The sequence below is a fragment of the Vigna unguiculata genome, chromosome 9, assembly GCF_004118075.2.
Source record: "Vigna unguiculata cultivar IT97K-499-35 chromosome 9, ASM411807v1, whole genome shotgun sequence".
Lineage (NCBI taxonomy): Eukaryota > Viridiplantae > Streptophyta > Magnoliopsida > Fabales > Fabaceae > Vigna > Vigna unguiculata.
This window is the reverse complement of record NC_040287.1, coordinates 37,473,180-37,499,542: the sequence shown is the minus strand read 5'-3', so window position 1 is coordinate 37,499,542 and position 26,363 is coordinate 37,473,180. Positions and strand designations below refer to the sequence as shown.

Genomic DNA, 26,363 nt, shown 5'->3' with positions numbered 1-26,363 from the left:
AACAAAAATAAAAGAAGCTTCCTTTGGCGTCCGCATTCTCCGCGTCCTCAAGTACAACTGCATAACATAAATCACACCCTTAACTTTCGGATTCATATATTAAAATGTTAATAAAATAGACACCAAAAACAAAATAAAGCATTTTAAGCAGTTGGATTGTGAATGCAGAATCGCATAGGGACGTTTTTCTCTGGTGTTTTTCTCGTACAATTTCACTAGATCATTAATCAGACTCGGCTTAACTTTTGATCGAAACCAACTCACCTTCTGCATAATTTGACTCGACCTTTTTGAACTTGTGACTTTTTTTATTTTGAACAATGAACAATTTCATATCTTAAAAATTTCTAAATTTTTTTTCTGAATAAATTTTAAATTTTACTATTTTAATTATTTAAATTACTTTTTTAAAATATCTCAATTTCAATTTTCTTTTTTAACTTTTTCATCCAAACATCCGTAAAAATATTTTAAAATTTATAAATAAATAAATTATTCTCTTAAGATTGTTTTATTAAAAAAAACACCGATGAATTTGACGTCAAATTGTTTCTACATGTGAGAGGCAATAATTTCGAACAATGGCGTTGCATCCTAAGCTGCTTGAGTGGTTATCGGAGTGAAGGTAACCAATTAAGAGTTTTTTTAAGATATGTTGAATGTGTATAACAGTATATAGCGGTAAAACTTAGTAATAGTATTACATAAGATGATATTATTAATGAAATAAATAACACTAAACCAAAAGGTTACTAGTGAAATAAATAATGATAGACAATTAGAAAAAAGTTATTCTAACACTTTGGTTAAAAATACATATATTTGATATATTTTTTTAATATAAAAATATGTATCATAATTTTAAATTAAAAATATATAAATATTATTAAAATAATATTATTTTAGATTATTAAATGAGTGTATTTCAACTTTTTGTGGTGTCAAAGTATCACCATTGAAATTATTAATACTTATTAGGAATTTAAGAACGAGAGTAAGGTTTTAAATTAGAAGTAATGTGCGTTGAATTCATATTTTATTAATGTTATTGTATTTTCTAGTGAATCTCCTAAGAGAATGTAACAGTGAATGACCTATAAACTCTATGCTTTAAGATTTTAGTTGAGAGTGATGGAAATTATTTATGATTGGGTTCAAGTTTCATGTGTGTTATTGTATCTTCTTAGTGAATCCCAACGAGTACATTAGTGAAAAATCTATAAATCTATTATCTTAAAATTTTAGGTTGAAAGAGATATTAATTAAAATCTATATGGGTTAAACTTTTATTAATTTAATTCAGATATCATTGATAAAATTTATTCGAAAAATACATCAATACTACCAATATTATCTAAGTAAAACAAAAGAATATTTATAAATGATCGATCTATTTCAAGTCTTAAACAATATTAAAACTTTTAACATATTTTAATCAAAATAAAAAATAAAATTCACATAATTTTAATTTTAAGAGTGAAGATAGAAAAGTAATATATGATTTTTTATTATGATTATTACATAAGAACAATAGGAAGAACTTATCCTGTTAAATGCAAGTTTATAAGTTGTGTTATATTAAAATTACGTGGCAAAAGATATATGTGTTATTATACAATATGTATATGTCATTTACCCATGGGCCGAAACCAAAAGAAATATATTATAATTACAAATTTACCCTTTTACCACTGTCTTTCAATTTAAGTCCACACACATATATTTATATGATTAAAAAATATAACAAATTGACATCATAAAATAAAATTAATGTAAGAAAAGTGTGAAATATGTTTTGATTCTTTAAGTTTTAATAAATTTTAAAATTATCTCTCTTCGAAATTTTATACTAATTTAGTCATTTATCTTTAGAAATATGTAGATTTAATCTTTTTTATCAAGTATTATTAAGTTTATTTGACATTTTAAACGTATTTTATGATAATTTTTTATTTAATATTGAAATAAAAATGTGTCAAACGGTATAAATAATTCAAATATTATTATGAAATTCACTTGAAATAACAGATAAACTTAATAAAATTTGATTAAAAGAACTAGATTTATATATTTTAAAAACTGAAGGATTAAATTGATAAAAAATTTGAAAGAAAAACTAATTCTAAATTTTAGTAAAATTTAAAAGACTAAATACATATTTAAAAAAAATATAAAATGTAGTATTTGTATTACATATTTCTTTTGATCGATACGTGTGTTATATTTATTTGAGATCGTTTATCATTACGATAAAATGGACCATACTTTGTCCCCTTGCGACTGTAAGGAAAAGAGTGCAGAGATACATCCCGATGTTTTGGTTTACATCCCGATGTTTTGTTATTTACCGCATAAAAAAATTTATGCCACCGCATGAAAAAACCATGCCACGTTGCAACGGTTATGTAGCAAGGTACAGCGAAATTAAATTTTAAAGTTAACTTATTGCTATTTCAGAATTTTCTTGAAATAAATACTCTAATAAAGATATAATTTAGATCAACCAGTTGCTTTAATAAAAGTACATATATTTAATTTGAAAAACCAAATGCAACTTTTAAAAGAAATATTATTTCTATAACATAAATTAATTACTTTCCATTTTATAATTTTCAATTTTTAGTTTATATTAATTAAACTGCATGTAAGTAAAAAAAAAAGTGAACTTGAATGAAAAAAGAAAAAGCATGAAAATGTTATATAATGTTAGGAGTGATGATCCATATGCGCCCACAAACCCCATGACCCCACTTCCACTGCAGTTGCCATCATCCATCACCCATCAACCCCAACTCAATCATTCACACTTTTCTTTATCTTCTCTTCTCTCCTCTCTTCTCTTCATTTCATCTCCTTCACTCTCTCTTGCACACAAAAACATCATGGTTTACTTCGAAGGAGAAAAGGAACACAAAGACCTTATCCCAGGTCTGCCAAACGAAATTGCAGAGCTCTGTCTCCTTCACGTTCCCTACCCCTACCAGGCTCTCTCACGTTCTGTTTCTTCCACCTGGAACAGAGCAATAACCCATCCCTCCTTTATCTTCTCAAAGAAAACTCTTTCCCACCCAAACCTCTTCGTTCTCGCCTTCCATTCCCAAACCGGAAAGCTTCAGTGGCAGGCACTTGATCCTTCCTCCGCCCGCTGGTTCCTTCTCCCACAAATGCCCTCGCCGGAGGAGGACGACGCCTGCCCGGCGCCACTCGCATGCGCGGCCCTGCCTCGCCAGGGGGAGCTCTTCGTCGTCAACGGAAGGGAGACGCTGGCATATCGCGCCGCCACGAACCAGTGGTCGGTGACTGGGGGTCCTGGGAGGAGGGAACTCGTGGCGGCGGTGGGAGTGGAGGGGAGGATAGTCGCGGTGGGGAGAGGTGGAACGGGTGTGTACGATCCTGAGAGCGACACATGGCAGGAGGGGAGTGAGTTGGGAGGGGAGCTGGAGAGGTATGAGGTTGTGGCGGCGGCGGGTAGAGTGTATGTGACGGAGGGGTGGTGGTGGCCGTTCATGTTCCGGCCGAGGGGTTGGGTGTATGAGGTGGAGAGGGACACGTGGCAGGAGATGAGAGTTGGAATGAGAGAGGGGTGGAGTGGGGTGGGTGTGGCTGTGGGTGAAAGAGTTTTTATGATCGCCGAGTATGGAGATTCGCCGGTGAAGGTATACGATGAGGAGCATGACACGTGGTATCCTGTGGGAGGTGGGAGATTTCCGAGAGAAGTTATGAAGAGACCCTTTTGTGCCACGGGGTTGGATGACAGAATCTACGTGGCATCTCGTGGGTTGAACGTGGCAATAGGAATTGTGGAGACGGTGCAAGATGTCAAAGGTTGTTCTGCTGACGTGTCTGTGACGTGGCAAGTGGTGGAGGCTCCGCGTGCTTTTCGCGAATTCTCACCTTGTAGTTGTCAAGTGCTGTATGCTTGAACAGGGTATAACGTTTGTTTATCGTGTTTTTCTTTCTAATCTAATTTTGTTGTATTAGGGAAAGTGAAGATGGTTTTGTTTTACTCATCCATGGATTCAAGATGTCTGTGCCTGCATCTTCGTTGATGGGGGAATGAATCATAGCTTCGAGTTTCATCGTGGTCACCATGTTCTCAGCTACTCTAATTATTTATAATAAATCCAATAATATTATATTAAAAAGTATACATTTATTTTGCTTTATCATAGTTGTCACTTCAATAAATATATTTTCAGTTAAGAAAAAAAGGAACAAGCAAGTGGAAGAATATTATTTTCTCCGCCACAGGATCGGATTGTGGCCTTCAGAGGAGATATGCAACTTCTACTTTATTAGGTTTTTCATTTTTTCTTCTTTGTGAGAACAAAAGGAATGCAGCTGATTTCTTTTTCCTTTTTTAAGAAGATGAATGGGATGGAAAATGATAAGAGTGTTTAACTAATCTCATTATTCAATCTAATAATTGAATTAGGTTCACATAATCTTGTTGTCAAATCTAACCGAAATCATTCTCATAAGAAATTGACCGATTTAGATTGGATCGATGGGACTTGAGTATTTAAATTTATTATGCAAACTTATTAAATATTAATTATCTATTTATTGTGACATTAAACTTAATAAAAGAAAGAAAACTTTTGACTAATTGTATTAAAATTAAGAAAGATGACGTAAAATAGACAAAGTATGTCTTAAGATATCTGTTATCAAGTAAGAGTGTAAAATATTGAGTTAACATTCCATTAACACTATCTAAACCATTTTTTAAATGTATAAACTGTGGTAATTATTTTATGATGATTTTAAAAAATATTCAAGAAATTTAAGATAAATAATTACACAGTAAGTTTAATGAAATATATAAATTTAAAAATATTTATTATATTTCCTTAAAATTTAAATCACTTTTAATAAATATACATACAAATCTGTGCATTTGCACACAATTGAATTATCCAAGATACTGAAAATGAGTAAAACATAATATAAGATTAAATTGTATAAATAGAGTAAAAGTTTTTCACACTAATTTTAGAGATAGATAACTTAGTTTATTGAATTTTATAAAAAATAAATAAATGACATCCACGATAAATTTTTATAATATTTTAACTTACAAGATAAAAAAAAAAAGTACTCATCAAGCAAGAAATTGATAGGTTTCGTATTAATCCGGATATCTCAATCGGGGATAGGTACAAATTTGATGTGAACACGAAAAACAGGATCTAATACTCATTTTTGTAAATAAAACAATTCAAGAACAGGTGAATAAAATATAGTGGATTTCTTTTTGTTTTTGGCCCATTACAACCCAAAATCAATCGAATGTCTTTGTCAAGTTCCACCCAAGTATGTTACGATACCAAAAAAAGCTAACTTTCAATTATTTTTTCTAATTTGGTGGGTTAACTTTGTAATGACCTATTTAACATAATTAGTTATGATATCCATTTTTAACATAATTTTAAATATAGGATCATTTTAGCTTTAACAACCGAGTGATGTACTGTACGCTAATTATAAACAAATCTCAGAAGAAATTGCGTATCTGATTAAATAAATTATATGATATACATGCCTACGATGCAAATCCCAGAATTTATTGATGGAGCAGTTAGCACCACTTCAGAATCTGCTTTACCAACAACTTGACGGCGCAAATAAACGTCACCCTTTATTTTTACAATAAAAAATTGTAGTAATGGTACGACTTCTTAAATGACTGCTTAAGTGTAAATAATAAGATACGATAAGAATTAAATAATTTTTATATTTTATTTTATGAGGATTTATAATAATCATGTTATTTTGGAAGAATGATTAATGAGATACAATAGGAGAGAGGGACACGTGTTGACGAGTGGAAAGTGTGGGCATAACAGGACGCGGAGAAGGAAACCATGATAGGAAAAGTAAAAGAGGATTCTGGAAAACACGTTTGTTTAGAGAGAAGAATCTGAAGGGTTACCTGGGAGACATCATTATATCTTGCAGCGTTGGTTTCAAGGTAGGAGAGATTAAGAAGCTGCACGACGATACAAAGGAAGAAAAAGATTAAGAGAAGAAGATTATGTGTTTAGTGTTTGTGTGTGGAGAGGACGAGAAGGTGTTGTCGAGGCAGCCAGCACCTGGTGCATGTCCTTACTGCGGAGGGATGATCCAAGCCATGGACGTGGAGACCCAATGGAATTTCTGTTTTCTGCCTTTATACTGTAAGACCAAACGCAGGTATTACTGCACCATCTGCACCAGACCACTCGTCCTCCAATAAGACATATATATACATAATAGACCATTTTATTATGTATTTGTAAGGATTTTATTTTCTATCTACTTTAGGGTTTGGCACTAGATAATATGTGATCTTTTTGTATCCATGTATATTATTTTTCCTGTAGAATATTTGAACCTGATGAGATGGCTTAAGGGTCTCTGAAATCTAAGTTTTTCTGTACTCTCGTAGGTGACTTTTACTTTCACTCACAGTTCTTCCAAGTTCTGCAATTTTCTACTTTCTTGATCATTAATTAATTGTGGGATAGTTCTTTACATTCAAACATTGTAGTGAACCGAAACTCTGGAACAATCAAATTTGGTTTCGGGCAGAAGTAATAATGGGAAATAAACCCTAAATGCAAGAACCGTATGGTAAACTTTTTAAGGAAATAAGACAATCCAATTTGAATGCTTTTTATATGTAAAAATAATCCTCTATCTCTTTTAGCAGAGGTGATAGACTATAAACACTTAATTAGGGAGTAAGTAACCTTTTGTCACACTCCTAAGAACTTGTACAAGTCAAAACATACTAACAATGGATTTCACAGCTATAAGATAAAACAAGGGACTAGCTTCATATTCATATACAAGGCACCAGATTTAATAATTTTTACGCCATGCTCTACACATTTACAGACATGCCAATACATTTGTAATGAAATTGCAGTTTTTGCAAATCCCAACATCACGTATTGATTTGTCACAGAATACGGATAAGGTTGAAATCCGAAACTAAGATAAGAGTAGAAAGAAATAATTTTGCCAATCTAATGTGAATTTAAAATTTTCTATAACTTAACCTTGCTAATAATCTTACAACTTTATAATTAGCAGTTTAAGTCTGTTTCAGTGACAGTTAAGTTAATGAAACAAGGAGCTTCAATGTTCATTTTTAAAATATTGGTAAAAAAAAAAATTGAAAAGGGAGACATCGGTTAATGTAGTTACATTGATTTGGGATATGAGAGGTATTCTATTACTCATGCAAACTGGATACCTCTCTCGGAGATCACTGGGGCTTAAGCCCAAGAAAAAAGAAACTCCATACCCTCTTTTTAAAGTATGCAAACAAGCACAACCCCATTTAACTTGCCACAAAAATGTTGAACTTCTTTTAGTTTTTACGATAAGGTTCATTCAAAAACACAACATTCCCATCCCGGGCCATTAGTTAAAAGAAATCGAAATCGGGCTTGAATCGCTAGTGCACACAACATTCACTACACTTGCTCTAAAGTTATTTTCAAGGGGAGAAGACAAAGAATAAATAAATTCCCGGATTACCAATCATAGTTCAGTACATTTTCTACCAAATTATAGCAACAGGGAAAATAGAAGAACCATGAAACATGAAATCACTTACAGAGTTTCAACTTCTTAAAATACGAAGATACGATTGACTTGGGGTATGGTTTTGTGGCAAGGCACGTAGGTATGTTTTCAGGTTGCTCAATCCACAGTTTGTGAATGATCCCACCGGATGTAAGCTTCTCAGACAAGTTTTTTATCTGGGTTTCTCCCTTTACTTCGAGTGTAACCTACAATTGATGTTCAGCAGCAACTTAACACATAAAGCAGATGCTCAGTTATATCCAAAAATGAATCAGATCCACATTACCCACAACAGAAACACTACATGCATGATACATGCTACTGCCTCTAGTACTATATATAAAACTTTACAACTCACGAGAATAAGAAATTTGGCTTATTTAATTAGTGGTAGTAAACTCATCAACAATTTGAACCATTCTTTCAAAATTACCTTTAAAATGATGGGAGTTTCTCAATCTAATTAATTAATGCATATCCACTTAAAGATATTCATGTCAACAAAAAATAATGCAATAAACAGTTTGGATGGAATCTACGAAAATAACAACGATAAACTTCTCAAAAAGTTCTTACCAAGGTAAACAGAGGATATACAAAATAGTTAAGTGGATAAAATTGAACTAAAACTGTTGTCACAAAAATATAACAGGTATTCCACAGTTGCTGTCCGGAAACATTAATGGCCAAGTGAACATAAAAATGATGAACAAATTATGAAATCCTATATTGACAATTACCAAACTTCAGCAATGTCAAGAGCATATTTGTACTTTCAACTTTAATATATTATTATCACACCTCAAAATGCTCGAATTCTGTATTGCAGCATGATATATTCAAAATCTCGATTCACAAAACGGATGACAATCTCGATATTGTACAATCCAGCATAAAAATCATGCAAATCTAAAGGTTGATATTTTAGGGCTCACATAAAAAATAAAACAGAGACATTGAACTATTGTCCCAAAGGCTGTTATTTGGGAAACCTCAGCAAATCATAGGTAAAAATTCAACAAAAAAGTGAATAAATTTCCATCCATCATGAAGAACAATTCAACAGTATACATTTTTTTTTTCTCATAATACACACGCAGTTTGCCGTTGATTCACTGGGAATTTTCTGAATTTATCAAACTAACATTGACTAGCTAAACAGAGCAGGTAAAGAGAACACGGCATGCTAATCTCCAAAAACAATGTAGTATTCATTTGGGATTTCAAAATATTTTAAAAGACTTTATTTAAAAAAAAAAAAATTGTAGTACTCAATGAAGATTTTTAAAGACTAAAAATAATCTTATGATATTCATTCAAAACTATTAGGATTTTTTCTTCGATAGCAACAAAATTTGGTGGTTTATTTTACAAGACCAAGAAAGAAAGAATCATTTGACTTTCAAAATCATATATATGCCAACGAATAATTTTGTTGATTTGATTTTTATGCATTTTGTGTTAATTTCTATTTTGTTTAGAAATATAATTCCCATGAAACAATCTCACCCAAATGTGAGACTTTTCTATTCCCATCCATACTTCCCTCAATCTTATAGATGACAGTAGGAAAATTCCCATTAAAACTTTTTTTACATGTAGATAAATTGTTTTTTGCTACAGTTCAGGGTTATTACTTTCTTCATTCAATGAAAATACAGCTTTTCTTTTCTCATTTGCCTTTCACAAGTGATTTTGATCTTTAGTTTACTGGATCTATCATGTAGAAGGGAGGGAAGATGGCCACTCACATTCATGGTAGTACAATGCTAATTAACATGTTGAAATTTTCTTACACGGAAAAAAATACTTGATAAGACCTAGTATGAATAGAGTATCATATGACTCTAGTTTGTCTTGATGAATTGAAAGCATCCTAATAAACATGTTCTGAAGAATCTAAGACAACACTATTTCACCTGTTCCTATAAATAAGTTCAAGAAAGGTTCCATTCAACACCTCAAATTCCAGCAATGTAAAACTTTTCCCAATGCCAACATCAACCATATCTCTAGCTTAATCAAGAGTTCAAGAAATAAGCTGGAATCCCCGCTACAAGGTTGAAGTTCAATGTTTTTCTTTCACTACTCTTCTAACCCACTGCCATTACAATAGATTAGGGTTTTAATCACTACTAGGAAGATTTTTGCATAAAACGCAAACTTTAAGAACCATACTAAGCAAGGTTTGCCCAATTCAAAAATTCAACAACAAAAATTTCAAAGAATAAACAGATTCACATACTAGAACGCCCAAATTGACAACACAATAAGATCATTGTAATCTAGAGTTTGATTTTCACTTATCAGAATATAAGACCAACGAAAAACAACTGAGAGAGAATCCTTACTTTGTGCATATAATCAATTTTGTCAGGACTGCAATAATCAACCGTGTCAGGATCATCTTTGTTGGACCAAACGGCCGAAACAGAAGCATGACAACCTTGAGTAATCACACTCCCAAGTGGCCAAGTGTCAATCAGGTCTCGCCGGAGCACCACGTACTGCACCACCACATCCGCGCTTTCCAGGTTCTGCGGCCCATCATTGGTTGTGGCAACGGCAACAGCATTGAGATCAGCAGCGGGTTGACTCATTGAGTTTGATTTGAGTTGACTCGGCCGAGTTAAGATAGAACGCGTAACCCTAACGCGGGTAGTTGAGAAAGCTAGGTTGGATCCGGAGGGAGTGAAGAGACGTAATGGAACGGTGCAAGCCGACACGTAATGCATTGTAACACCTCAAGAAGTGGCATAACGGTTTGATAAATTTCCCTTCTCTCTCAGAAAAAAAATGTAATAATTTATAATTTTAATAATTCATTAGACCGAACATTTGCGCATAAATAAAGACATATTAGTATTTATTAATATTTTTATTTTTATTTATTACAATATAAAATAAAAAATAGTATAATATTATTGAAAACTGCAACAAAAAATTCAATCATATTTATTATAATTTTTTTCTTTTATTTTATAAAAAATTTCTCGTTTTATTTTCTTTTCTCTCTTCTCTTGCCTCTCCTCTACTGTCTCAAACTAAAATTTGAATGTTTAAATTAAGGAGAAGTGGGTATCGTGGAGTGAAAATTTTATAATAGATGTAATTGATATGGTTGAAAAAAATTAACTTTTAATATTATTATATCAGTTATTTCTTTCATTATGATATATAAAAAAATATAAATATTAAATCATTTATTATATCTTTATGTTTATTTAAATATTCATTCTTATACAAACTAAGTCACACATTTTTTTTATTATTCTTTTTTTTTTTGCATTTTTTATGTAAACAAAGTAAATTTGTATCCTTCCCTCCTCAGATCCAAACTAAGATCTTTATAAATTGATAACTCATTTAAAGAAGGTTAGAGGAGTTTCCCTTAATGTGATGACATTCCGACAATTTCAAACACGTTGAAAGTGGGTCACAAAATACAATATCACAGTTTAGATTTTTCTTTTTTTTTTATAAAGGTTCTTTTATCTTAGAACAAAATTTTAAATTGTGAAAATGAAATTAGAAAAGTAATAACCCAGGAGAATATCACTAATACAGACTAAAAAGTAAACATTTTACACTTATTAGGGCAAAGTTCTTCTATTGAAAATATTTTTTGTATAATTTTCCATTGGTGTTTTTTTATGATGTTAACAGTAAAACTTATTTCTTTCACTTATTTAAAAGACACTGGTTAGTATACAAGTCTCCATATAATACAAAAGTTTAGTTAATTTACTTTGAAATCGTTCATTAAAAAAAAGTAATAGAATTTATAGATCTTGAATTCCTTGTATTCCAAGAAAGCATGACTCAAAAACTAACTAACCTGCAACTTTATTTCCACCTAATTAATTTGATGAGCAAACCAATAAGTTATAAATGAAGCTATTACAAAATTTCCGTGTCTTACACTCTTGGAATTCAATCCTCTTTGAACCTATTTCTCACATGGTTCCAATGGGTTTCTTCAATATAAAATCATTGTCTCGTATTGTGTGAGTGCTAAGAAATAATGCAGAGCATAACCATACATTGTTTAAGATTAATCTCATTAATTAAGTTTTTTTTTTGTTAAAGACTATTGATAATTGTTTGAAACCCAATGCAAAATAAGAAAAACACAAGTTGAGTATAAACTATAGGATAGATCTAGCTTAGGTTACAATTGTTTAAGAAAAAGTCCAAGTCAAATCAATTTGATCCAAAATGGATTAGTTATAGTTATTAAAGTTTGCAATTGCTCATCAATCCTTGGTGTTTACATTTTAGTGGGACTATTAGGAAGAATTTCCAAACCCACATTGATTAAATTTTTTCAATGATTTTTTATTTTTTTTTGGAACTTATGATCTTGTTGGGATAGTTTGATGAATATTACGTTGTTGTCGTGTTAGGCTTTATCTCGATGTCTTTAAATAGATTGTGAATTCTTAAGAAAAGATAAAAACAGATATTGAGTACTTTAATTAAGTGTCTCAAAACATTGATTTGGAAGGATAGGTTTTTGTTTTTGTTTTTGAACCCCTTAGTGGGCCTTGGCATAGGCATCTTCATCCTCATTCACTTCATCTGAAAAAAAAAAACATTAATATTTTATGGTTCTACTAGAGACTAGAGTTGTTGTGTTTGGATTCATAATGAAGATTAAATATAATAGAGAAAGATGGAAGAAACAAATATCTTATCTATTGGGCGATGCGAATAAAGATAAGATGGAAGATGTTAATGTATCTTTTCTTATTTTATTAGGAAGAAAACTAAGAATATAATAAAATTATCTTTTACGAAAAAATTTAAATATCCGGTAGTTATCCTAATCAAAACCCATCATAGAAATTATAGATTCCAAAATATGAAAATTAATATATTAATGGATATTTTAAAAAAAATATTAAGAAAAATAACAATAAAATATCGATTCCGATTCATTAAAATATTAACATCACTTTAAACAGAATTTTTAAGACCTAAGTTGAAAAACAATATTAAAAAAGAAAAAAAGATAATAAAAATATTGAATCCAACACATTAAAATATTAACATCAATTTAAATCAAAACCTAAGTAGAATAAGACAGAACATAGTTTATTTGAAATCACTGGCAATATAATGAGTTTTTTAACATAGAAAATAATATAACATATACTTATAAAAAATATGATTAAATATACTTTTAGTTCTAAATTGTTAACATTAAATTAAAATTTATTTGTTCAAATGTTAGAAAATATGAGCTTATTTTAATATATTTTAATTTTTAAGTTTTTAAAAAAATATAATATTTTAAGATTAAAACATCTTAACATATTAAATACGTTTTCAATTAATATTAAAATAAAAATATTATGTAAAATGGTGTAAATAATTTAAACGTATTAAAATAAAAATATCATCTAAAATTAAACGTATAAATATTTATGTTTTTGATAAGTAAAACAAATTTAATTCTAAAAAAATTATATTCCTTTGTATTTGAAGTTTAAAAACTAAAAATATCAAAATTTAAATATGGACGAATTTTAAATTTATATTAAAATATTAAAATGAAAAATTTATGATTTTTTGTTTAACTTCTTTTTGTTTTTACACAAAAAGTAGATAATAAAAGATATCCAGCATTAAGCTCTCCTAATTTTCTTATGTTGTCTAGTAAAATGATGTAATATGTATTTTTATAGATGAATTTTCTTCCTTTTTTCCTAAGAAGCTAAAGAAAACATTATGTTTGAACCAAAATCATTGACTAATCGTTAGAGATAAAGATGGGGAAATAACAACAGAAAAGAAGAAGAAAAAAAAAAAGAGTTTGTTGGGAGTGAGAAATCATATTCCACCCAGTCTTGCAGCATCAACAAGGATGACCAAGAAGATGCAACCCTTCCACCAACATCTTCTCAACCTCTTCAACCACATCGGAATCTTCAAACACCAACTCTTCTCATTTCTTATGTCAAAACTCCAACCATTACACGTAAGTTTAAGAATTAATCGTGTTTTGATACCAAAAATTGTTTAAAAGAAATAAAAGACATGGAATCCTATGTTGTTTGCCATTATCATTTGAGAGAAGAATAGAAGGGACCCACACTTCCCCATCCACACACCCAAGGCAGATATTCCAATGGATCCTCTCCTTCAAAAGTCAGCATTACCCATCTTCTACCCTTAGCCAATAAGCAATCAAGTCAAGTTAAGATATACATAAATATTACTCATACCAACAAACCTAAATCACAAACCCTACCCTACCTTACCTATACATCAAACACTTCAATTTCGATTCCCATTCCACAACAGACAACAACTCTGCACAACTTGCAAGCCCTAGATAAATACCATTTTTTAATTAACTCATTCTTTTTTTTTCATTATTCATAGTTTAAAGGATAGGATAAGATTTGCTCAAGATACGCTCCAAATACTCACCAATTTTGCTTCTTTATCTTTTCCTTATACTTCCCAATATCCATATTTCTAAACTTCATCACACAAAACTAAAGCTTTCATTTCATTACTTACTTTCCTACAACACACCTACAGGATATGCACTGTATATTCCTTAACAAAACTCATCTTCTTTCAACATAAAGTAAAAAGACAAGTTTTTGTTTTTCACATAGTTACTTTTACTTCATACTATTTAATTTTATTTAGTAACAACAATAACAAAAGAATAAACCAAAACAGCAAAAAGAAGAAAAGAAAAAAAAACAGCCTATGTTATAATTAAATGTCAATTAATCTTCATCTTCTTCCTCGTCATCGTGCTCCTGCAGATCTGCAAGCGAAAAGCTCCTTGCTTTGAAGCTTCCGAGTCTGAGCCTCATGTGAGCAGCATAAGATTCTGGTACTCTGTTGAGTCGAAGCTGAACTTGATCTTCAGGTTTTTTTTCCTCGGCCAAGGAGGAAGAGGAAGAAGAAGAAGCGGAGGGAACTTTTCTTGCTTTTTCTTCTTCTTCCTCTTCGTCTTCGTCATCATCGTCGTCATCACGATCCTCATCCACAGGCAAAAGAGGCATGGATTGTGGGTTGGACCAGGAATAGAAAGATGATCTTCTGGACCACTTTGATGCAATCAGAACCCTTCTTCTCTTGTTGAAAGGACTCTCTTGCTTCTGCAACTCCTTCAAATCCTTCAGAGTACTCACTTGCGACAGATCTGAGAACGATTTCGATTTTCCATCAAAATGACTGGATAATCCCCTCCTGCATCGCTTATCAAAAATCACAAAACATCACCCATATCAGTTACCACAATCCAAAGATATAATATTTCAATTAGAGACAAAGAATCCAAGGGAAAAAAACAAAAAAAAAAAACATTCGATGTCTACGAGGATCAAATCAAACGAGAGGGCTTTACAGAGAGAGAGTAAAGGAACTAACTTGATGGGAAGAGAATCTTCCATGGCATCCAAAGACCCCAACCCAGTTCGTATCTTCAACTTGCTCTGCACTTCTTCCTCCTCGTTGTCACTGTCGTCGGGGGTTCCGATCGACGACGAACTCTCCGACTCGCCGCCGGCGAAGAACTTGGGCGGCCCCGAGATCCGGAAGTTCGAGCGGTCATTTTCCGGTGACCCGTTAAGAAAGATCCGATCTTCGGAGTTCCCGTCCGCCGGAACGTCGATGGTGAACGCGGGACCCACCAAAACCTCCATTTGTATTCACCTTCTCGTACCGAAAAAAGCTTAAACTAAAACGAAACAAGAAGGCCCCTGAAGCGGCGATTGAGTCACCCTTGTCCTCTTCGTCTTCTCCTCCTCTTAGGCTTCCACGTAAAGGGGTTACTTGTCATCAATCTGCACACTACCAGAGAGAAAGACAGAGAGAGAGAGAGAGAGAGAGAGAGAGAGAGAGAAAGTTGCAGAGGATAGAGATAAGGCCGAAAAGAAATTAAGTGGGGATGATGGAGAATGAGGAAGGGATTATTATTGATATATATAAAATTAATAGAAAATAAAAGGGAAAGTGGCATGGGTGAGAGAGAGAAAGATGGATTTGACACGTTGGGTGTGACGTGGCAAGAACAGGGACCAGAAAAGCCCGTTTACCTTGAATATTATGTGTTTAATGTTGTTCATCATGGGTGTCTGATGCTTATCCTCTCGGTGTTTCCTTTTATTATATCAGACCAAGCGCATGCTTCCTTATTCGGGAATTTCGATTCCGGATATTTCAACTGAATCATTTTCCTTTCCTCAATTCTCACCACAACGATCGAATTAGGGTTCTTCATCACTCCATGTTTTTGTTTCTAGCAGAAAGGGCACGTCTTTCGAAAATTCACTTTAATTTTCCTTGCTGCAGTAGTGTACACACATTGATGATGAAAATAAAGTAAAATAATTTTGGATGTTGAGACCTGAAACCGCATTCCCTTTAAATATTTTGACGTTTTACTCCAAGGTGAGATTAGTTTTATAGTTTCTGTGTTGGCGAATAAGTTCAATAATTGAATTTGGGTTTATTCAGAGCTTTTGCATTACAATAAATGGCAATAATGATTATGCAAAATTTGCTATTTTTCGAAACTATTTTGGATAAGATGTAGATGCTGTAGGTGTAGGAGGATAGGGATGAAATGAGAATAAAGACTTTGATATTGTAGTTGGTAGGAGAGTTAATAGAGAGATTGCGACAATAATAATAAAGAACGGACAATATTGTATAATTGTTTGCCATACATAATTTCTAATTGCCAAATTAATTTATTCCTTTTAAGTTGTCATTTCATGTGAGCTTGAGCTTATTCTTGCCTTTGCAAGCCACTTTGATTCAATTTATTCTATTTTAGCCTATAAGTATAGATCACAATATATAAAGTTTAACAAAAATAAATTCAACGTCATTTTAGTCCATAAAAATAAATATTTAGTGAGATGTTTCATGAGTCTAAAGTATTTACTTAGAAAGACAAAGAGGAAAAAAATAATTAATGTCTAAGGTGAAGGTTAAGTTAGAAAGTAAAGTAAAAATATTTATTTTAAAGATTTAAATAATTTTAATTATATTATATATTTAGACATTTTTAATTAATTTTTTTTATTTTGATGTTATAAATAATTTTGCATCAAGTTTGACACTTGTTATGCATTTAAGACTCCTTTCTCTATCTTACATGGACGATAATTTAAAAAAAAAAATCTCACATAAATAAAATATATATATTACTTTTAAAATAATTTGACTCTTTCAATAAATATAATCTATAACTATATATAAAGGGGATTCCCTCTTTTGTGTCCACATTTCATAATTCCAATTTTACCCTTTACAATTTAATTATTTATTAAATTTTTAAAAATTAACGGTTAATTTTACAAGTTTTTATAAAACTATTTATTTATCTCCTTTTTCTTTTTTCTCATACTATTCATCAACAATTATTTTTTTCATATTTTTTCCATACATTTCACTTTAATTTTTATAAATATACTTTTATTTTATTCATTAACTTAATAACATTACAATATCATCAATTATAAATATAATTCGAAAAATGCGTACACGCAGGCGCGATAGAGCCTGTGTTTACACTAGTGTGTATATATATATATATATATATATATATATATATATATATATATATATATATATATATATATGTGTGTGTGTGTGTGTGTGTGCGTGTGTGTATGTGTGTGTAATTTTAATTTTAATTATTATAATAATTAGTATTATATAATAATAATAATAATATTATTATTATTTAAATAAATATATTTTGTAAATAAATTTAATTCTATAAAATAAAATATTTAAATAAATGTGGAGTTAAAATTAAATTGTTTATATTATAAATTATTTCAAGTTATAATTGAGACTAATAATAATGATCTTAAGTTATTTATAACTATATATAAAGGGGATTCCCTCTTTTGTGTCCACATTTCATAATTCCAATTTTACCCTTTACAATTTAATTATTTATTAAATTTTTAAAAATTAATGGTTAATTTTACAAGTTTTTATAAAACTATTTATTTATCTCCTTTTTCTTTTTTCTCATACTATTCATCAACAATTATTTTTTTCATATTTTCTCCATATATTTTACTTTAATTTTTATAAATATACTTTTATTTTGTTCATTAACTTAATAACATTACAATATCATCAATTATAAATATAATTCGAAAAATGCGTACACGCAGGCGCGATAGCGCCTGTGTTTACACTAGTACTTTATTAATGAAAATTGAAAGTAGTCGAAGGCCTCCCTCGTTTATATATATGATCCATCTGACACCTTTAAAATGTTGATATCCTTATATGATACACTTCTGCATTCAACTTTGTTATTTCACTAAACTCTGCTTCAAAATCTGGTAGATGCCTAGCACTTGCATCAAGGCCCAAAACTTCTCTAACTATGCATTATTTATGCATCAAAGCTCAAAATTTACTACCTTTTACATTTGCTTAATTCTTGTTGCGCTTGAAAAAGTTTTTCAAACCTTAGAAAAGACGATTCGATATTAATATTATTTTGGTATATTTAGTAGTCTTATATTTACAATTTTTTTAAGGAGAGAATAATTTAAATATATTTTCTTTTTTCAATCTTCAAGAGATATTTTTAAAAAATAAAATTGTGATAGGAATAACAAGCTCAAAAACACACCCCTTAGATATAGTGATCGACGCTGATCATATTATCTCAATGAACTTAAGATTTCAGAATATTGACATCATATATAAAAAAAAAAATTCTATTAAATATTTTATTATTATTCTAATAGTCTTTTACCTTGTTTATGAGTATATATTCAATATTATGATACATCTTTAAAATCGTAACATAAATTCCATGTACTAAAACATGTGTGATTGACCTTAAAAGTATCTTCTTAATCAATTTAGGACCAGAATATATGTCAAATTTTTATTTTCAATATTTTTTTGGAAAAGAGATTTTTTATTTTATTCACAAGAAAAATAGCTAAAATGTGTTATAAATGAAAGGGTTAAATATGTGTTTAGTTCTTGAATTTTGATGCAAAATTAAAGTTAGTTTCTATTCAAAATTTTAATATATTTTGGTTCTCATATTTAAAAAAATAAATGAATATAGTTTTTTAAATTCAATTACGATAAATATTTTTTATTTGTCAATCACTTTTCATGCTAACAATAAAATTATTTATATTATTTGACATGTTTCCATTTCAATGTTTGTGACATCCCATTTAAATAGATTAATCTACTAAACAAAATATCGCATAGTTATAATATTAAGGAGCAAAGCTGACAAAAGAAACCAAAATTAAGGAATGTACTTTAACAGTCATCCATAGGAGTACTTAGAGGGAAACCTGGGCATACAACCATGCCATAATCAAAACCAAATCTAAAGTTTAACAATTGTGCAAAAGAAATGCTCTAAGAGCATGGAATTACAAGGCACTAGGGCCATAGAATTTCTTCGAAGGCCATATCAACGGGCCCACTAGGCTGCACTGCTACCACCATCAGACCTACCTCCAGAAGTATTCCCATCTGCTCCCACCAATGGTGATCATCGCAAAAGAGAAAACACAACAGGAACATACACAAAATGCAAGGGTGAGCTAGTGTAATTTGAAACTTATCATAGTGTAAAAGAACGAGTACATAAACATTCTCAGGCATACAACACAGAGACACATAAGTCATGTTATGGCAAACAAGCAAGACACTATGACTCAATTATCCGGATACCTATACTAAGATCGGATTCACTGGACGCTTGCACTCGTGGTGGCCTCTACTGCTCTGCAGAGCCATTGCCAATGGGTTTCACCATACCACGCACAAGGTTAGCCTTTAAGCGTCTAAGGCCATTATCCTGCCAGAGACTAGGGCCTCCCGCTACTCTCACCACTTGGGTCAGTTTGCTCTACTTGAGACTCACTGACCCTTTAGAGCTTCAGGATGCAATCCTTACTTGAATCCATATCTTAATATATACACTACACACCACCATGAGATCTCCCCACGAGACTCATGGAATTACGCCTATCACATACAAATTTCATGTTTATCATATCCCAACCACCCCTTTCATCTCATACATTCAATTCTCATTTCACCCAACCATAACGTAAGAATTCCATGTCATTACTCATACCAAACATACCAATCCCAGTGCATATAACTCATACAGTTACACCATAATCGTACATGTTCGAGATAAATAGCCACACACAATGTAAATGGAGATGAAACACATAAATCTGCACGATTCTCGCCCAGGCTAGAAGTCCTCGCCTAAGCTACAACAACTGTCTCGCTTAGGCTAGGCCTTCTCGCCTAGGCGAGGCCTGGAACGGTGGCACTCTACGAGCATCTCGCTTGGGCGAGACCAGCTCGCCTGGGCGAGATCGCCTGGGCGAGATCGCCCTTCGCCCAACAATGAAACACCTCGCCTGGACGAGGTTGTGAGCAGAGCAAACCAGATTTTCCTCGAAAACTCGCTTGGGCGAGTCACTCTCGCCTGAGCGAGACAACGCGTCGCTCAAGACCAGAGCCCTCCGCCTGGGCGAGTTGCTCTAGCAAAAACCTGGGCGAGTTTCTGAGACTCTCGCCTGGGCGAGAATGACAGTTCTCGCCACTGTTCGCGTACATGCAACAGAGCCACAGTTCAAACCAACATCCAAACACGCATGCAACTCAGTTTCATTCGATTAAACATATTTCTCAAGCTCATAAACATGGAACAAACCAACAAGACACCCAACAACAAAATGAACGGTTAAATCTAGCTCCCCTTACCTCTGTTTGAGCACCAAAAGCAACCAGACCCTAACTATGTAGTACTACAGCTCTAGGAGTTATGACAGTGAGCTGGAAAAAGAGGGAGTTTTGCTAGCTCGGAGACGTGAGGATGGAGAGCCCTGGCAGAGAACCTTGCTGAAGAACAAAGTGTTTAAGGGAGGGGAACCTGCTTCTGTAAAGGAGGCAAGGCACAAAATGAGCTGAAAATGGGGTATAGGGGTCCTACTGTAGGGCTGGCTTTGGGCCTCCGAAAAGGCCAGGCCCAAAACTTTATAACACTAAAAAAAAGGGCTTACAATGTTAGTTCAGAAACATGTTTGAAGTGTAAAAAAAAAATTAACAAACCGAATTATATCAAAGTTCAGTGACTACAAAATACTTAACCCTAAATTAAATGTTAAAATGATTATTTAAAAGTATTTTTTAATATAATTTTGAAATCTTTATAATTAAAGATCGTTTTCTTCATGGAGGTGTGGCAAACAACATAATTGATGAAGGTTAAGCTTTACTATACTCCAAAATTATTTAACGAGTATACTACCTTTTTTTAATAAATAAAGTTTTGGCCACAAGTTGCGCAGAAAATACCAAATTACAATTAATATAATATTAAAAGTCTCAATGCAGCCACATAAACCCTGGGACTCCTTTTCCAAATACGATTTAAAACAGTGCAATTATAATTACTTTGTAATTTTATTTAATAATATAATAACATATATAATTTTGAATTAAAAAATAAAATAAATAAGATTAATATTATTATTTCAAGTTATTAAATGAGTGTTCTTTTGTTTGATGAATATTACGCTAAGGTCATTGGAAATGTTAAGTAAAAGCAATTGCTTCAAACTTAGCCTAAAATGCATATTAAATGAGTGTTCTTTCTTTGGACAATTATTTCAATTATGTTATTTTCTTTTCTTTTCTTTTGGTTCAAAGAAAATATAAATAGGTTATTTATATTTAAAAAAGAAGACAATTTATATTTACAACAGAGAACCCACAAATAAGATAATGACAATTTCAGTTATGATCGTTGTAATATTTTAGGTTACCGTTTTGTTGATTTTGTTTACCGGTCATTTTATCTTTGGTATTTTATTTTTGGATTAATTATGTTTTTAGTCCCTCAACTATTATCATTTTTTGGAAATGGTCCCTCCCGCAAACGTTAAACCATTTTGGTCCTCATGAATTTGAAACTACTGATTTTAGTCCCTAATTTGTGAACGGCGTTAAGTCTGTGAGTGCGTGGCAAACGACGTTCCAAGTAGACTCCTCATGTTGCAACACGTGGTTGTTCAGATTGAGACACGTGTTGACACGTGTTAAATGGCATTTTTTTTCTGTTAAAAATTAATTAAATTAATATTATATAACATATTAGATGCAAGATTTTAACATGTGCGTTTCATTTTTGAGGGTGGAGAGGGAAGGTCTGTCCAAGCATTGAAGAGAAAGATTGTGGAAGAGAGATCCTGAGGTTCTAATGTGAAGGAACAAAATTAAAATCAACATAAGGTAGGTTGATTTGAGTATTTGGGATTTTTGTGTCCACCACGCCAAATTTGGGATTTTTTTTCTGTTTTAGGGTTTATAAATGAAGAGGAGTGGTGGGTCGAAGAGTGTTCCGTCGTCATCTTCCGCTTCTGCGCATGTCGGATCTTCTCAGTTTGGAAGAAAAGTTTGTGGTTGTGGCGACCAATTACTGCTTCTTAAAGCAACTACTGCAAAGAATAATGGCAGATTTTTCTTCCGGTGTCGAAATTGGGCAGTACGTCTTTTTTTTTTGGTTTTCAGATTCGTTAATTTTTTTGTGGGGTTGTGGCAATCATGAACAAATTTGATACTTTGTATTGTAGAGTGAATCAAATTGTAACTACTTTCGATGGGCTGATGCGATGGAAGCTGAATTGGAAGGGAAGCGTGAGATTGAAGAAGGAGAGAATGAAAATTTAAGTTACAGTGACACAATGATACTACAGTTGGTGCAAAAGAATGCGAAACTAAAGAAGAAGTTATTGGCAGAGAGAAAATTGGGAGAAATAAAGCTTTTTTTTTATTTTGTCTTGGGCTTTTACTGTCATACTTTGTGTTTTATTTCTGTTGAAGTCAAATTGTAAGGATTAAGTTGTTAAGCAGTTGGTGATTTGTTAACTGTTATGAATTGCAGAATGTTGAATTTAAGTTCGTGTTATGAAGTGCAGAATCTTGAATTTTGAATTTAAGTTTGTTAATGAAATGTAAGTTTATTCACTGGTACCACCAATAAATAGTTAATGCCATTGTGAATTGGTAGTAATGAATTTCGTTCATTTGGACTGAATTGGTGAACGAATAATCAAAATTAATATCCTGCCCATGAAAATTTATAACCTGTTCATGAAATTTTTTTATGGAATCAATCAAAATTCTATACATATCAAACATCAACCTGGCCATGACAATTTTAATCACGCATGATGAAGGAAGTTGTAATCAATCATCAACAAATGTAATAAAGCATAAGGACCCAAAACAGTGGGCCAACTGTGATATATAACAACACATCAAAATAAGTAGCATCTTATACAATATTCAAAACAGTGGTGCAAGTGGTCCAAGTGATCTGTTTCGGTCTCCTAAAGCTAAAACAACAACAGCTGGAAAGTTCATCACAGCTAACAACAAAAAATACTTTTAAATCAAAATGTCCATGTGACCACCACTATATAACACCACTCCCAATATTGTTCACATGGGTTGTCCAGTTGGTGGGTTGCTTGAACTTGCTTGTGAACCTAAATTAGGTGCGCCGCTAGGGGCCTTGGATGACCTTCCTCCCTTCCTATTAGCTGTCCTTCTTGTGATGGTAACAGATCTTAAGCTCGTCTTTCTCCTGGATGAATTTGCAGTGGCAGTTGCAGTGGTAGTTGCAGTGGTAGTTGCAGTGGCAGCTGTTGCAGGCTTCTTCTTCTTCTTCTGTTTTCCCTGCCAATAACATCAGTAATTAGCTCCGAGTTTGTAAATATATGACATGATTTCATTATAATAAACAGTATTCACCTTGTTGGTTTTTCCCTGCTTGCAGCTTCTGATGTTGTGATCAAATTGGCCGCAGTTACTACACTTCATTCTAAGATGCTTCTTCCCCAACCTAGAGTGACTGACATCCTCATCAGGTTCTCTCCTTCTTAATTTTCGTGGCCTTCCAGGAGGAGTCTTAAATATTGGGGGTAGGATTTGTGGTGCATCAGTTTTAGGCCATAGTTTTTGGCCATTAATGGGTGAAATTTGAGATCCATAACAAGCTTGGTAAGCCTCCCTTTTGTAATATGCATGGACGAAATCAGAGGGCTGTTCTACTCTATAATTGATTGCAGCCACGGCATGTCTACATGGTATGCCAACTAAGTCCCAAAAATAACATGTGCAAGTGTGGTTTGTGAGATCAACGATGAATTTCTCCATTGTGAATCCTTGTGTCACTTCAAACTTACCATCTCCAGTCCAAACAGCAAACCAATTTCCACTTTTCTCTATTTCCCTATCTAGCCTTTTGTTTGGTTTAGGCATGACAACACCCGTATATGCATTTAATTTTTCTCTCAAATGTGCAAACCTACTCATCAAGTAAGTCCTAATCCACTCCATCATTGTTATAATTGGTTTATCCCTAGCTAGTAATATAGTGCTATTAAATGACTATGACAAATTGTTCATGAGGACATCACACCTAGAATATGCACTAAATGCATGCTTACACCAACACTTACGTGGAATTGCATATAACCATTCAGCAGCTTCTTGATTGACCTTCTTTAGCTCTTCCATATTAGCCTCCCAACCTTGATAGTATGTGGCTTTAGCAGCTGCCATCATGAGATTCCTAATGATTATACCACCACCAAATCTCTTCTTGTAGTTGCTGTACAAATGCCTTAGACAGAAACGGTGTTCCACTCCATGCAATAGCTCATCAAATACTTGCATCAGGCCCTGTAAAATGTACATATAAAATAACTCAATAACAAATATTGTTTAATTGTTCACAATTAAGTACACGGATTTTGTTTTACCTTTTGCTGATCTGAAATAAAAACCCATCGATTGGTCTGGATATCTCCAATGTCCTCCAACAATAATGTTAGGAACCACCTCCAAGTCTCCTTGCACTCATTCTCCACAACACCAAATGCCAGTGGAAAATACTGGTCATTTGGATCCCTTGCCACAGCAACTAATAATTGGCCTCCATAGCTAGTCTTAAGGTGACATCCATCTACACCTATAAATGGTCTACAACCATTGACGAACCCTTTCTTGCACCCATCCAAACACAAATAGAATGACCCAAACCGTGGCTGCAATGTGGGCTGAGGTTGATTAATTTTAATCTTCACAGTTGTTTCAATGGACACTCTCATCAATTCTGCAGCATAATCATAAAGCAAACTGTATTGCTTTTGCCCATCTCCTTCAAGAATGTCCATTGCAATCTCTTTTGCTCTACAAGCCCTCCAAGGGGTTATACCAACGCTGTATGATCTTCGAACATCATCTATGATTTCATTGGCTGTCATTCTCCCAACATTCCTAAACTTGTCAACTACAATTTTGGAAACCCATTCCTTGTTTGCATTCTTGTTAACAAAAACTCTGCCACAGTTATGGTTTTCAAACAAGGTCTTCACCCGAAAAGTCTGACTTCCTCCAACCTTGCTGCATAAAATAAGAAATCCACACTTCCTCTTGCAAATTGCCCTTACTCGAACATCATCATTCTTGATAAATTTAACCTCTCTGCCATTCAACACAGAATGCTCCATCAGAGCTTGCTTGAACTGTTTCAAGGAACAAAACTCCATCCCAAGTCTGAATTTGAATTCCTTGCACATCTCTTCGCCCCTAAATAATGGGTATTTCCTCCCACCCTCTCCATCACCAATATCCACATCACTATCTAACTCATCAGTGCTGTAATTGGCATCTATTTCATGATTATCAACACTTTGTTGTGTGGTAGAAGTACCTACACCTTCACTTTGATTTGCCTCAGCAGTACCAATTGTTTCCTTCCTTGGCTTCTTTTTATTTTTCCAGTCTTGTTTGAATTTTTTCCACCTGTCCAAAACCTGAGTAAAATTCCTCCGTGGAGTACTTTGCATCCCAAAACAATCATCATCATCTCTGTGTCTCTCATCCTCACTCTCGTCCAATTCATGACGTTCCTCATCCCCTGAAAGAACACCAGATTCATCACCAGATTCAGGATCAGCATTACCCATGTCTGCTGTATTTTCCACCTCTTCAAAACCATCACCATCCCCCCTGTTTCATTTACCCCACCTGCATTCACAGCGTCAACATCACCCTTTGCCTCTTCTTCATTTTCCATATCCACATTCGCAGCATCACCCTTTGCCTGTTCTTCAGTTTCCATATCCACATTGACAGCAACATTTTCCTCTTCATCATTTACCCACCCACCATTAACAACAACAGTTCCTTCTGATTCCTTTACCCCAACTCCATTAACAACAACATTTGAAGGTTCTTCATTTACCCCATCACCATTCACTCCTTCAACAAGTTCAATAACTTGAGCAGAACTTACCACATGATCCACATAGATCTCAACCTCCTCGTTTCTCTTCTCTGCGTATTCGGCCAACTCCAAAGCATGCCTATCTTCACATAATGGCCTTAGATCTCTATCCATTCTCCCTTTCTTAGGCTTCCACCACATATAAAGTTCTCCATCGTACTTAAAATCCTTCTTCAGAATACCCAACGCTTCGAAGTAGGACCACATGTCTGGATCCAGTCCACGCACTACATGTTCCTCTCCACCTTCGTAACGCAACATCCTTCCCCTGAATCCTTCAAACTTCCCCATGTGATGGAAGACGACTGAAAAACCCATCTGTGCAACAACCAAATACAGAACCCTAAACCCATCAGAATGAAAACCAGAAACTACAATGACAGACCCGCACGAAAATGGAAACACCCAAAAAATTTTCCCC

The 26,363-nt window shown here is 33.0% G+C and overlaps 5 protein-coding genes across 5 annotated transcripts; 3 read left to right on the top strand and 2 right to left on the bottom strand.

Moving 5' to 3' along the window:
* Window positions 1-2,706: 2,706 nt before the first annotated feature.
* Window positions 2,707-4,150, top strand: LOC114164794 (F-box protein AFR). Its single transcript, XM_028049559.1, has one exon. It carries the CDS (start codon window positions 2,742-2,744, stop codon window positions 3,921-3,923), a length of 1,182 nt encoding a protein of 393 aa, XP_027905360.1. The 5' UTR covers window positions 2,707-2,741; the 3' UTR covers window positions 3,924-4,150.
* A 1,650-nt stretch (window positions 4,151-5,800) lies between these two features.
* On the top strand, window positions 5,801-6,518 carry LOC114196052. The gene has a single exon (XM_028086549.1). It carries the CDS (start codon window positions 6,038-6,040, stop codon window positions 6,236-6,238), a length of 201 nt encoding a protein of 66 aa, XP_027942350.1. The 5' UTR covers window positions 5,801-6,037; the 3' UTR covers window positions 6,239-6,518.
* A 930-nt stretch (window positions 6,519-7,448) lies between these two features.
* On the bottom strand, window positions 7,449-10,345 carry LOC114196051 (putative peptidyl-tRNA hydrolase PTRHD1). Its single transcript, XM_028086548.1, has 2 exons — window positions 9,930-10,345; window positions 7,449-7,784 (listed from the first exon to the last, which is right to left on the bottom strand). The coding sequence occupies exons 1-2, from the start codon at window positions 10,311-10,313 to the stop codon at window positions 7,602-7,604; spliced, it is 567 nt and encodes a 188-aa protein (XP_027942349.1). The 5' UTR covers window positions 10,314-10,345; the 3' UTR covers window positions 7,449-7,601.
* Window positions 10,346-14,070: 3,725 nt separating this feature from the next.
* On the bottom strand, window positions 14,071-15,516 carry LOC114164090 (nucleolin-like). The gene is made up of 2 exons (XM_028048601.1): window positions 14,977-15,516; window positions 14,071-14,796 (listed from the first exon to the last, which is right to left on the bottom strand). Exons 1-2 carry the CDS (start codon window positions 15,249-15,251, stop codon window positions 14,328-14,330), a joined length of 744 nt encoding a protein of 247 aa, XP_027904402.1. The 5' UTR covers window positions 15,252-15,516; the 3' UTR covers window positions 14,071-14,327.
* Window positions 15,517-21,934: 6,418 nt separating this feature from the next.
* LOC114163709 lies at window positions 21,935-22,478 on the top strand. The gene is made up of 2 exons (XM_028048004.1): window positions 21,935-22,129; window positions 22,218-22,478. The coding sequence occupies exons 1-2, from the start codon at window positions 21,956-21,958 to the stop codon at window positions 22,476-22,478; spliced, it is 435 nt and encodes a 144-aa protein (XP_027903805.1). The 5' UTR covers window positions 21,935-21,955.
* Window positions 22,479-26,363: the final 3,885 nt, after the last annotated feature.